This window comes from Caretta caretta, chromosome 1, assembly GCF_965140235.1.
Source record: "Caretta caretta isolate rCarCar2 chromosome 1, rCarCar1.hap1, whole genome shotgun sequence".
Taxonomy (NCBI): domain Eukaryota; kingdom Metazoa; phylum Chordata; order Testudines; family Cheloniidae; genus Caretta; species Caretta caretta.
The window spans coordinates 184,029,394-184,041,940 of record NC_134206.1 but is presented as its reverse complement, the minus strand read 5'-3'; the positions used below and the strand labels follow the sequence as shown (position 1 = coordinate 184,041,940).

Genomic DNA, 12,547 nt, shown 5'->3' with positions numbered 1-12,547 from the left:
TAATGTACAAAATAAAAATGAAAACTGATCATTTAAACTGAGGTTTCCCAATTTAAATAATTACATCAGTGATTTGAGTCACTGATTTAAATCTAACCACCTATACCAGTGTGAAAAGATGTCACATAACATTGAAAATCTTGATGTTGACACCTCTTGGGCAGCTGTTGGCCTACAATTTGTACAAGTTACTTTAAATTTGAAAAATGGTAAAAATCTTGCGTATTGTGCTAGTTCTCATTTCTGACTTGACAAATTAAGATTTAAGTCAGATGTCCGTTTCCAGGCTTTGATTTTAGTAGTTAAAAGAATAAAGTGAGTGTGAAGCCTGCAAAGTTATGGGGGGTGGGGAAGAAAGGTCCCACTTATACTTAATGGAAGTGGGGAGGGAAGGTATCAAATCAGACCCCTTCTTGTTATTTTAAATCAACCAAAATAGGTTGCCTGCTAGCAGTTCTCCACATTCTTACGTAAGTTGTAAAAATCCATTTTCCCCCATATTATATGCTACTTTTTTGTTTGGACTGAGGGTGAGAGCAACTCCATTTCGATCCTGTAGGTATCCTTTAGTTGGAGAGTTGAGATGAAGTGTGCTCAGCCATTCACAGGAATGGAGGTCACTGCCTGTTCAGCATTGTACCCAGCCCCTGCTGGCCCATACAATACTGGGAAGCACCTGCCACCAGGCCAGCATTTGTTATATTATTATTAGAGAGATCAATTAATTTCAGTTAATTCACACAATTAATTTTTGAGTTAATCGTAGTTTTAATCTGCAGAATACCAATTGAAATGTATTAAATATTTGGGATGTTTTTCTACATCAAATATATTGATTTCAATTACAAAACCGAATACAAAGCATAGACTGCTGTTTATATTATTTTTGATTATAAATATTTGCACTGCAAAAAATAAATAGTATTTGTTCAGTCCACCTCATACAAGTACTATAGTGCAAACTCTTTATCATGAAAATGCAACTGACAAATGTAAAATTTTTTGTTGCATAATTGCACTCAAACAAATCAATGCAAAACTTTAGAGCCTACAAGTCCACTCAGTCCTATTTCTTGTTCAGGCAATCACTCAGACAAACAAGTTTGTTTACATTTGCAGGAGTTAAGGCTGCGTGCTTCTTGTTCACAATGCCAACTAAAAGTGAAAACAGGCGTTCACATGGCACGGTTGCAGCCGACACTGCAAGATATTTACGTGCCAGATGCGCTAAAGATTCATATGTCCCTCCATGCTTCATCCACCATTCCAGAGGACATGCTTTCGTGCTGATGATGCACACTTAAAAAATGCATTAATTACATGTGACCAAACTGCTTGGTGAAGAATTGTATATCTGTCTTTGTTTTACCCATATTCTCAATATATTTCATGTTATAGTAGTCTCAGAGGACTCAGCACATGTTCATTTTAAGAACACTTTCACCGCAGATTTGGCAAAACGCAAAGCCGGTATTAATGTGAGATTTCTAAAGATAGCTACAGCACTCAACCCAAGGTTTAAGAATCCGAAGCGCCTTCCAAAATCTGAGAGGGATGAGGTGTGGAACATGCTCTCAGAAGTCTTAAAAGAGCAACACTCCGATACGGAAACTACAGAACCTGAACCACGAAAAAAGAAAATCAATCTTCTGCTGGTGGCATCTGACTCAGATGACGAAAATGAATGTGTGTCAGTCTGCACTGCTTTGGATAGTTATCGAGCAGAATCTGTCATCAGCATGGATGCATGTCCTCTGGAATGGTGGATGAAGCAGAGGGACGTATGAATCTTTAGAACATCTGCCATGTAAATATCTTGCAGCGCTGGCTGCAACAGTGCCGTGCGAATGCCTGTTCTCACTTTTAGGTGACATTGTGAACAAGTAGCAGGCAGCACCAAACTTGTTTGTCTGAGCAACTGGCTGAATAAGAAATAGGACTGAGTGGACTTGTAGGCTGTAAAGTCTTGCATTGATTTGTTTGAGTGCAGTTATGTACCAAAAAAAATAAAATCTACATTTGTCAGTTGCATTTTCATGATAAAGAGATTACACTACAGTACTTATATGAAGTGAACTGAATACTATCTTTTTTTACAGTGCAAATGTTTGTAATCAAAAATATAAAGTGAGCGCTCTACACTTTATATTCGGTGTTGTAATTGAAATCCATATATTTGAAAATATAGAAAACATCCAAAAATATTTCAAATGTTATTCTATTATTTTATTGCATGATTAATCACAATTATTTTTAATCGCTTGACAGTCCTAATTGTTCGATGTGCCTACATTTTATCTGTGTGTTCAACAAGATGTTTTTAAAGCTTTGAAAGGGGAACTGAAATGCTATGCTTACTCTAGTACACTTTCAGTTCCATTTTTAGTCAATTACTGTAGTAACATCTGAATGTTGAACATTCCCCAATCATGCTAAAGACAGAATTTCTTTAATTTCTAGTTGTAATGATTTTAGATGCTAATGAAAGGCCCAAGCTGAGGGAAGTACCACTGTAAATTATAGTCTTTTTATGGCCTTTGTTGCAGATTTAGAGATCGTGTTTAATCCTTGATTAGTAAACTGTTCACAGTGAATCTCTCTAGTCAGTGCCTTTAAAGCTTCTCAATTTGCTAACAGATGCAGTACTGCATTTATCTCTTTATATTTTGACCAGAACGTAAGCTTTTCAGCACAGCTGACCTTATGAAGAGATGTTTTAAGACAGTGGTAGACAATTGAACAGTATATTTACTTCTTTAGAAGGTAAAAAAGCCAGTGATTTCTTTTTCTCCTCTCCTAACGGAGGCATTTTTGGAAGTGTATCACATAGATGCACCAAGCAGCAGGGAAGCCATGCAGCTACGTATCTGACTCTTGCAACTAAAAACTCATCTTTTTTATAAAATGTATATAAAAAATAAAAACAGGCTACCATAGATTACAATCTACACATTCTGGACAGGAAGGTAACAGCAAGCAAATTTATAACATACCCTCCACATTAGCATTAAATATATTAGCCAAAAGTAAGAGAAAATCATGGGGAGGAGGGGGAGACACTAGAAATAGTGGGTAGTTGCAAAGGTTTCTGAATAACCTAGCAGTTTTAACTACTACAAAGGTCCAACTTAAACTGATGCTTTTGAATATCCCCTTGTTAGTAATCTTTTGTTGATTGCAGTTTCTCTTGTTTTTTTTTTTAATATTCATCTGTGCTACTTCTGAAGGTTTATTACACATCAGTGTTCAATTGATAATCCAAATGGTCAAGCAATTACAAAACTGAACTGTCAAACCTACGTAGCTGGAGTTGCTCTGGAATAAAGAGGACATCGCTCATAAATCCTACATAATTCTGAAAACTAATGGCTTCTGCTTCAACTAGCTGTTTTTCCCCCCTGGTAAGGGTCTAATCAGAGCAGCCTCCTACTATTTAGCATGGTAGGAATGAAAGCAGGTCAAGTTACAGATAATCCAGCACATGTAGGTCAGTGTGGTATTTTCCATTTGTTCAGATATTTATCCCGAAGTGTCTACTGTAACTGCTACTGTGACATGATTTGGCCTTACATTTTCCTCAGAGCTGTCAATCAGCCAAATTTTTTGGAGCTGTCTGGGTAGAGCTTTGCTAAGCAGAAGTAGAGTTAAGGCTTGCCAGCACAGCTGGATCAAAGAACTGTCTGTGCTGGTTTGTTACTTGACACTTCTGCAAAGTGAAGAAAGATGGGAATGCAAAGTGCAATGCATTATGAGCCTACACTGATATCCATAATAAAGATTATTTTATGTGGACATTGATCAGTTGTTTTGTATAGAGAGCTTTCATTTTAATTAAGATTAGCAAAAAAGATTACTATATCAATAAAAATTAACACAAACATTTATTCAATATGCAACATATTTAGCTTAAGCTTAAATATGCAACATATAAACCTGGATATTTACACTTTATCACAGGAATCTGGCCTCATTTTTCCTTGGCCTTCCTTCTCCCTACCTCCCTCAAGAGGGGAACACCTGACATAAGCCATTGAACTGCTTATCATTAGGCTCAGAAGCATTGTATTTTCATCCTTAAATGTTGATAATCAATTACACCATACACACAAAATGATCAAGAATTTTTGCTGTTAATAGAAAATTCAGATAGGCAAAGAAAAATGCTGCTTGAGAACTCAAAATAAACAGTGAATAGCCTTAAATTGATATGTGATGTTGACAATTGTTATAGAGCTTTGTTGAATCTCAACATTTGTCATTAAATAAATTGTCTGCCCCCTCCAATATTTCCTGCAACTAAAGTCAAATGGACAACAAATAACCCTTAAATACTTGATAATTTTGATGGGTCATATCAATTACAGTCTGCAAAGCCCATTTACAGTGAATGCACAAGAGCAAAGGGAATGCACAAGAGCAAAGGGAATTTTTATTTGTACTAGTCTTTCAAGGATGTAGCGAGGACCATTAACCAGCATAAAGAAATATACATTATGTTTCAGAGCCCATTCATAAAGTATGAATTACAGTGGCAGGGTATAAAGAATTAAGTAAAACAAGCTCAACTACAGTAAACAAGATTAAGACACTGCTGTACATAGTTACAAGTTTTGCTTATGGTACTTTTCATGTCTGAAACCACTTTACAAATTCACACTGGTATACAAAACTTTGCATAGCGACAATTTTCTTCACACTGAAGCATAGCCACCACTGGAAAGAAACCCAGGAACAGCTTAGCACTCCACAGTAGTTTAGGGCAAGTGGGGAAAAATTACATCTAAAACTCAGCCTTAAGGAATAGAAAAATTCTCTCTCATGGTGAAGTAATGTAGTTATATTAGCAGTGATGTGCTTCTTTTTAGAGTGTGAAAGCCATGACTGCTTCGTAGCTTTCCGATTACTGATTCTTAAACCAACAAGGGTTTGAGATCATATGAAAGCAATATATTCAATACCTGGCAAGAGGAAAGGAAGAACACCTCTTCAGTCAGATGCAGAACACATCTTTGGACCAGGAGCACGTGCAGTATTCTAAAGTCCCCTGTCCCACAATAGGAAGGATGGCATGAGATTTTGGGGTGGGGGAGTTGAGGGAGGAGGAAGGGAATATGCATTTCCTTCCCCAATATAAACAGCAGAAAAAGAACAAGGAGGTTTCAGAGCTAGGTTATGTCAGAGAGGTTCACCGCAGTTTAACATACAGTCATTACAGCCTACTGTAAGCAGAAGTTTCTTGTTAGTTCTGGATCTTGGATTCTCTATCTTATTTAAGAAGATCTACAGATTAGATTTTAAACACTGGAGATAGTAGGAACTGCAAGAGATAATGTAACTGATTTCATGAACAGGCTAGGTTTATATTTCATGTCATCTTCATTACTGCTTTGTTTATTACTAGACTTTGTACTCTCCCCGCACCCCTGCATATTTCCCCAAATAAACCAATTCCTATTAGAGCACCTCGTCTCAGTACTGCCCTACTCTAAGGACTTGTCTAAAATTACCATGGATCAATGCTTCGGTGATCAATCCACCAGGGGTCCATTTAGCAGGTCTAGTGGAGACCTGCTAAATCGACAGCTTACCGCTCTCCCATTGACTTCGGTACTCCACCGGAATGAGAAGCAGAAGTAAGTTGATGGGAGAAACCTGGCAAGGTGTAGACACTGCAATAAGTTAACCTAAGCTACATCGACTCCTGCTTAACTTAGGTTGACTTAACCCTGTCGTCGAGGCTACTGCAGATTAAAATGAAGACTACCTATGTTCAAACTACATAGATAAATCTATTTGTTAAAAATAGGCTAAGAAAGATTAAAGTAGACAAAACGATATCCTCAAGAACCCTTGCATGGCTATTCCATGGTTTTAAAATGCAGTTTATAAATTCCATGTCTCTATAGAACATTTCATTGTGTACTTTTAGGTGTACAGTAAAACCCTCTCAAGGACAAGGAATGTGTACACTGAAGTCCTGCAAGTTTACATAACATTTCATTTTTAATGAATAAACTAAGTGTTACATGGCACTGTATGTTACGCACTATATGTTACACATCTCCAGCCTGCCCTGGTCTGGATTTTTTTAATTATGCCTGTAAGACAGGTTGGTGGTACTCTACTCCAGCTGTCTCAGGCTCTTTAGTCATTCTAAGTGGTATCTTATAACCAGAATTTAGTCTCATTTCAATGGAGACTAAGAATTGTTCTGAAATGCAAACCATTCAGAAGTCAGATTTTTAAGATTTGTATTAGAACTCTTAGGCAGAAAGTTACTGCCAGTTACTTCTATAGTCTCAAAGAGGGCCTACGCTTTTCTGTTAGAAGGTAGGCCACCACATTCTTAGTTATACAGCTATTCTATTAGCCATCAACTAACATTGCTCAGAATGTTTCCAGCAACTGTGCATAAAAATGTCACGTTTCTGCATTTCAAATGCAGAAACATTTAGAGAAACTCAGAACATATTGAATTTACCTTTAATATAACTATATATCTCTTGAATGGTGCAACTACTGAAGTAAAGGCTGTTGCCTATCCCTTTGCCAGCAATGAATTTAATCCAATATCAGGTAAGGATTGCAACGTAAATATTATAATGGAAAAAAAAAAGCAAACACTGAAATGGAGACAAACAGACTTAAGTTCTCCATCCTGTGCATGCCAAAAACCCCTCAACTCCCCCCCCAAAAAAACCACAAAAAAACAGTTGATGTACTTTAATTAAAGAACTTTTAGCTTGTTACAATGTATAGCCAGTGTCTCTTGATCGAGGCTTCCTGCACTGTGAGGACACTTGCTTTATGATAAGCTGAAAGAGAAGGTCCACTACTTAATGTAGTGTTAGAGAGGAAAGTAGCAATTGTATATTGTTATACAAGGTTAAAATGACATTTAGACCACATCTCATGAAGTTAACCAAAGAGTATTTCACATATACGTGTGACGCATCAGTGTGTAGTGATGAAGAGCCAATGAAACCTTGGTTAAACTAGTCAAATTCATAACAAGCTCTACATCATGTTTATTGACTTAATTCATTGTCAGCTCATGTGTGAAGTATTTATCTTCCAAAACAAACAAAAACCCACAATCTGTTACCTTGTTTCTCTGTGCATCAAAACAGACTTTGTAACAGTTTCTGCAAGTCAAACAATCCAATTTGTGCTGAACCAATATGCTTGTGCTTAGACACCCATTTATGAGTTCATTTGTGTGATCAACAGTAGTAGCAAGGAAATAGGTAAGTGTTCCTTACATCATATTTAAATACTATAGATTTGCCTAATTCTATAGTAATACATAATTTAACTTAGCTGAATGAGCAATATGCATTATATACAGATTATAGAATAGTGACTTCGCATCAAAAAACTTCAAATAAATTAAAAAAAAAAACTTACCTACCCAATTAAATATGAACTATTGTAGCATAACTATTTCCACATCATCATGTTAGGTCAGTCAATATAGGAATTGATGTGTTTATCTTTTTTATAAACAGATCTGGGTTCATGATAAAGATGTTCTTAACAGCAAGCTGCTTTCTATCAGCTTCAATAATAAGATGTATCAATTATCACAACTTCAGACAAAAAAGCTTGTTAGTAGTCTATCCACTGTCATTTAAGTTACAGCAATTCAGTATTATTTTCAAGTGACTATAGAAACTGCCCTGAAAACATTTGCCTAGTGTTAGCACCGATATATTGAAAGTACTTTTTCACATACAATGCTATGCAGTGTTTTCTCAGAAGCCGAGCACATTAAGGCATTAGATGCCATTTGCATTATCACACAGCAGGGGGCTATAGTAGCTACGTTCTGGGATAATCCTAACCCAAATTTTTATACAAATAATACAGTAAAAATCCACCTTTAGTATTACAGCTTCACACATGAAGTAAGTGTTTACAATATACTGTTTGCTTTTCAAGTAAAATCAATTAGGGTGCATCATTTGAACTCCCAAGGTGTTTTAAATGCACACTGAAAACTTTTTACATTTGGGGAATAATATTACTAAACTGGAAAAATTAAATTAGTGGAAAAATTAAAGCAAGAAGATAGGTGAGTGTGACAAGTATTGTGAACAAATTGAACTGAGGCACAGTGCAATCACTACAGAACCACTATGACTGCTTAAATTTTTAGGATTTCTAGACTATAGAAGCTACTGTTTCTGCATCAGCCACTAGAGAGGGCAGAACAGACTAACAAAGTTTCTCATCTCTGAGCTCATCCAACAAACTGCTTCTAACCTCCACATGTTATTACTCCCTCTCCCACCACCATTTCTACCCTCCCACAGCAAGCAGTTATTAGGGGACTTTCAGAACAGAGCAAACAAAAAAAGTAATGAAGTGCTTGCTATTAATGTTATTCCATGCACTAGCTGAAAAAAACATTATATGTTCTCATCTTCCTGTTTCCAGTAATTCATCAGTGCCCAGGACCACTTTTGAAAGTGAGGCTCCTGACTGGCTTTTTGGGCAATGCCTCACTCGCATATAGGACTCATCAGCTTGACTGCCTGGCACTGTCTTTAACCTTAATTTTCATTGACATGAAGTCCTCACAACCAGAAGTCAGACATGTTTCAAATCTACAGAACAAAGTTTTTATTCATCTAATGAACTAGGGGAAACTAATATCCTAAGGACCAAGAGGAGGAAACTTTAACAAATCCACTGAATTGCCTAACCCGGCTTTGGGGAACAAGGCAAGCCAACAGGAAAAAGCTACTTTTACATACAACTATGAAGCTGCCAACAATAAATAAGTATGTCTAACTTAACTGTGCCTGCTAGCTGTGCCAAAATAAATGGGAAAACTGAGCAAACAGAATTTATAAAGTACCAACATAAGGTGGACTAAAGCAACTTAATGTTCAGGGAAACTCAGCCACCACTGTACAGAACAGACTTTTACTAGCAAAAATTCAATCATTTCCTCCTCCAATCTTACCCACAAGCAGCAAAGGATAGTGTAAATTACTCAAGTCTCAGACATAGCTCAGAAATATAGTTTTCATTCCTAAGCATTTTAAGATGCATTTAGGAAAAACGCCTTTTGAAGCAGCACTCATCAAGAGCTAGGTAGATGAATACTTGAATAAAAACTGACAACCCCCTCTCCAAATATATCTTAACTGTGAGGTTAAAAACATGGAGACATTTTATAAATGTGGGGGAGAGCCAGATAGCAGTAAGAAGGGAACCCTTCCCTCTCCCACAAGGGCAGGCCTGATTTGATTGCTTTCAGTCAGGTAGAATTGGATTACACCTTTCTTCTTGCATTGTTTTTTGTTTAACCCCAAAGCTCCTTGCAATGATGCATTTTCCCTGGCACACTCCCAAAACTGTTGTGAAAGCCACCACTTTTTTTAAAATCACTGTTTGCTTTTACATACGTGATGCACCAAATGCATCCGATTGCATCTTAAGAAAAAAATCAAATTCTCCTCTGGCAGCAGCAAAACCGATTTTATTGGCGAGAGGAACAGTCAGTCCAGAGAGGTTTCCCCCTTCATCCCCGTCCCGTTTCTCCCCCCCCCCCCCACACCGCAATGAATTGACAATTCACAGGGCAACAAAGTAAAGGCACACAGGAGCCTCAACCCCCAGGTGCAGCCCGCCGCACATTCCCCAATAAATCTTGTATTATAGCATCAACACAGAAGCTCCTTGTGCATTGATACTGGGCAACTCATACAGATTGGTAAGGAAAATCATCAACAGTATACAACCATCATTTGCAATCGCCAAATGAATTTAATCACCTCCCCATCAACCGCCACCAAAATGCAACTTCCTCAGAAGGTGAAGTGGATGCTGCCTGCAGGTTACTGAATGCAGTGGAGAAATAGACTGATGTGTCTATTTCAGCCACCCCACAGATTACTTCTGCTTCTAGTGGGGAGGAACTGGAGGGGGGGGTCGTAATTTAACCTCCTCAGAGAGACCTCTGCACACAATGCTCACTAGAGAGATTTGAAAATACAAAACTTTCTATAAAATGCAACAGGGACAAGGGGAAGGAAGAACAAAAAAATCCCACAAGGTCACTTAGTTCATTTGGTTCTTCCCCTCCCTTACCCCATATATAAGAAAGGGATGTTTCTCTCCCCGCAGCCATCCCAAAGAAAAGGTGCAGGCGAAGAAGTTGCTGTATGACGGCTCATTGACCTCATTTAAATCCTGCCAAGGCCGCTGGGGTGCATGTGGCGGGGGGGTAACTTCAGGATTCCTTTACCCACACGCACTAGGGTATCTGGCAACTTCTCGTCCCCAATCAGCTGGAGGGGGGGGGGGGTGACCAGACCAAACCCGGACTCCCCCACGCTGCAGCCGGGGAGAAAGAGATCGATCCTCGTTACTCTCCTTCCAGCACCACGGCCACATCCTCCTCCCCACAACAGCAGGAGCCAACTCTCTCCGCCGGTTTCTCCATCCAGTGCCATTTATATTCCTCTTGCCTTCCCCCAAAATAAGACAAGGTCTCGGGAGCTGGGAGGGCTTTCTCTTCCCACCCCTCACTCACTAGTCATTTGCACGATAATAGTATCCTGTAGATCTCCCTCCACTGCACTCACACAGCGGTTTTACATTTCACTTGGAAGGCTCTTGCTAATGAAGGCGAGACGGGGGAAGGAGGCGAGGGGGAGAAATCCCACCCCAAAGAGCCGAGTCTGGAAAGTAGCTGCAGGATGCGTGGCACAGCTAAACGGGGCTCCTCAAGAGCTACCCTAGTTTCGGAAAGCTGGGTTTGCTCCAGATTTTTATATATCTATATATATATATTTTAAATCCTCTCGCCTCCTGCATATGAGCCCAGCACCGACTCGCTCTTCTGCCTCTCGCCCATGCCAATGAGGCGCCGCGAAGAGCCACGCTCCCGCGGCAGGGACGCGGCTGCGGCGGCCCCCTCTCACTTCCAGAGGCACATTTGCCGGGGGGCGAGGGGGTGGCCGAGGCGGGAGGTTACAGGGAGTTGAAGGGCTGGTGGGGGAGGGGAGGGGAAGGGGGGGGAGGATTAAGGCTCCTGAGGCGCTTCGCATCCCTACAGCGCGGCAGGAGTGAGTGCGGGAGGCCGGGGGCCAGGAGCGGCGAAGGGGACGCAGGGGAAGGCGGGGGGTCCCCCCGGCTGCCCCCACCCCCGCGGCGGGGGGGCCTCGGGACGGAGTTGGGGGCGGTACCTTGTATGAGGAGCCCGCAGAGGCTGTAGAAGCGCAGCAGGGCGCTGGGTCTCAGCCGCATCCTGGGGGGCTTCCCTCGGGCTGGGTGGGCGCCAGGCAGAGATTCCCGCAGCCTCCGCCGCCTGTCTCCGGGCGCTTCTGTCCCCCAGCAGGAGCCGCCTCCGCCGCCGCCGCCGCCCGCCGCCGCCGCAGTGTCTCCCTCTGCCTCGCTGTATCCAGTGGGGTGAGGAGGAGGACCAGGGTCGCGGGGGCGGGTGGTGAGGCGGCTCCCTCCTCCTCTGGCGCTGGGCAGGTCCCCCCCGTGCAGCGGTGCCGGGCACACGTCGTCCCGCCCCCCCCCAGCTCTGGACTGGGCGCGGAGGAGGCTGCCAGCCGCGCTCGCCTGCCTTGGTTCCCGGGAAGCCTGCTCCGCTACCCGCCGCTTCGAGCTCTAGACACAAGGGCAATCTCCGCCCGCCTCCCCCGGCCCAGCCCCGCCCCCTCCCCGGAGCCACGCCCACCACGCCAATCACCACGCCTCTCGCCCAACCCCCTCCAGCCACGCCTCGGCTTTAGCCACACCCACTCCCTCCCACCTGGTCGCCTAAACCCCACCCGCCTTCAAGCCACACCCTTTCTCTTCCCCGCCTCCCCCGAGGCCCGCCCTCAGGATGGGATATGATTGACAGGGTAAGTGTTGCAGTCGAAGAGCTGCGAGCCTGATCGTTCAGCCAATGAGTGGCTGACAGAGGTGGTGCGAGACGCCGGTTTAAAAAACCCACGAACGAGCGTTTCAAAGAGTTTTCAGCCGCGAGCAAAACCGTGCCCCACCTCAAAACAACCCCACAGCTCTGAGTGGCAGTCAGCTGGGCCAATCAGAGGTGCAGCTCGCTGTTGTAGTCCAGCCAATGGGAGATACTGAACCGGAAAAGGGGGTGGGCGGGGAAGGCGCTGTCCAGAGCTGGTTCTGAAAGTGGCCGTTGGAGTTGACGGTTTGGCCGCGGGCGGGGGCCCGGCGGCCGGCGGCGCGGGGAGGAGGAGGGCGAGCAGCGCTGAGCTCTGGGCCGCCGGCTGGGAGACTAAACGGCGCTCTCCCGGGGGGGGGGGGGGAGGCAGCAGCGAGGGCGGGCAGGACGAACCCCAACGGCCACGGAGAAGGAGACCTGCCCCGCGCCTTGCCGGGCCCGTCCGGCCGCTCTCTCGGCCCCTCGCAAGAAGCTCGCGGACCTAGTCACGGTCCAGCCGGCTGCCTCCTCAGGACCCAGAGCCACGGGGGCCCCGCAGCCCCGTGCATCTCCTCTGCCGGAGAGAGGGGGAGGCAGGCGGGAAAGAGCTGGCGAAATCGCAACTCCTGCCCGCCTCATAGA

The 12,547-nt window shown here is 42.8% G+C and overlaps 1 protein-coding gene across 2 annotated transcripts in view; it reads right to left on the bottom strand.

Annotated features, from left to right (window-relative positions):
- Positions 1-11,634, bottom strand: part of CADM2 (cell adhesion molecule 2) — a 1,057,057-nt gene extending 1,045,423 nt beyond the window's left edge. For both annotated transcript variants that reach the window (XM_048868916.2, XM_048868926.2), the window contains exon 1: positions 11,202-11,634. In XM_048868916.2, coding sequence (XP_048724873.1) covers positions 11,202-11,262 — 61 coding nt within the window. In that variant the 5' untranslated portion in view covers positions 11,263-11,634. The remainder of the gene's footprint in view (positions 1-11,201) is intronic.
- Between the last annotated feature and the right edge of the window lie 913 nt (positions 11,635-12,547).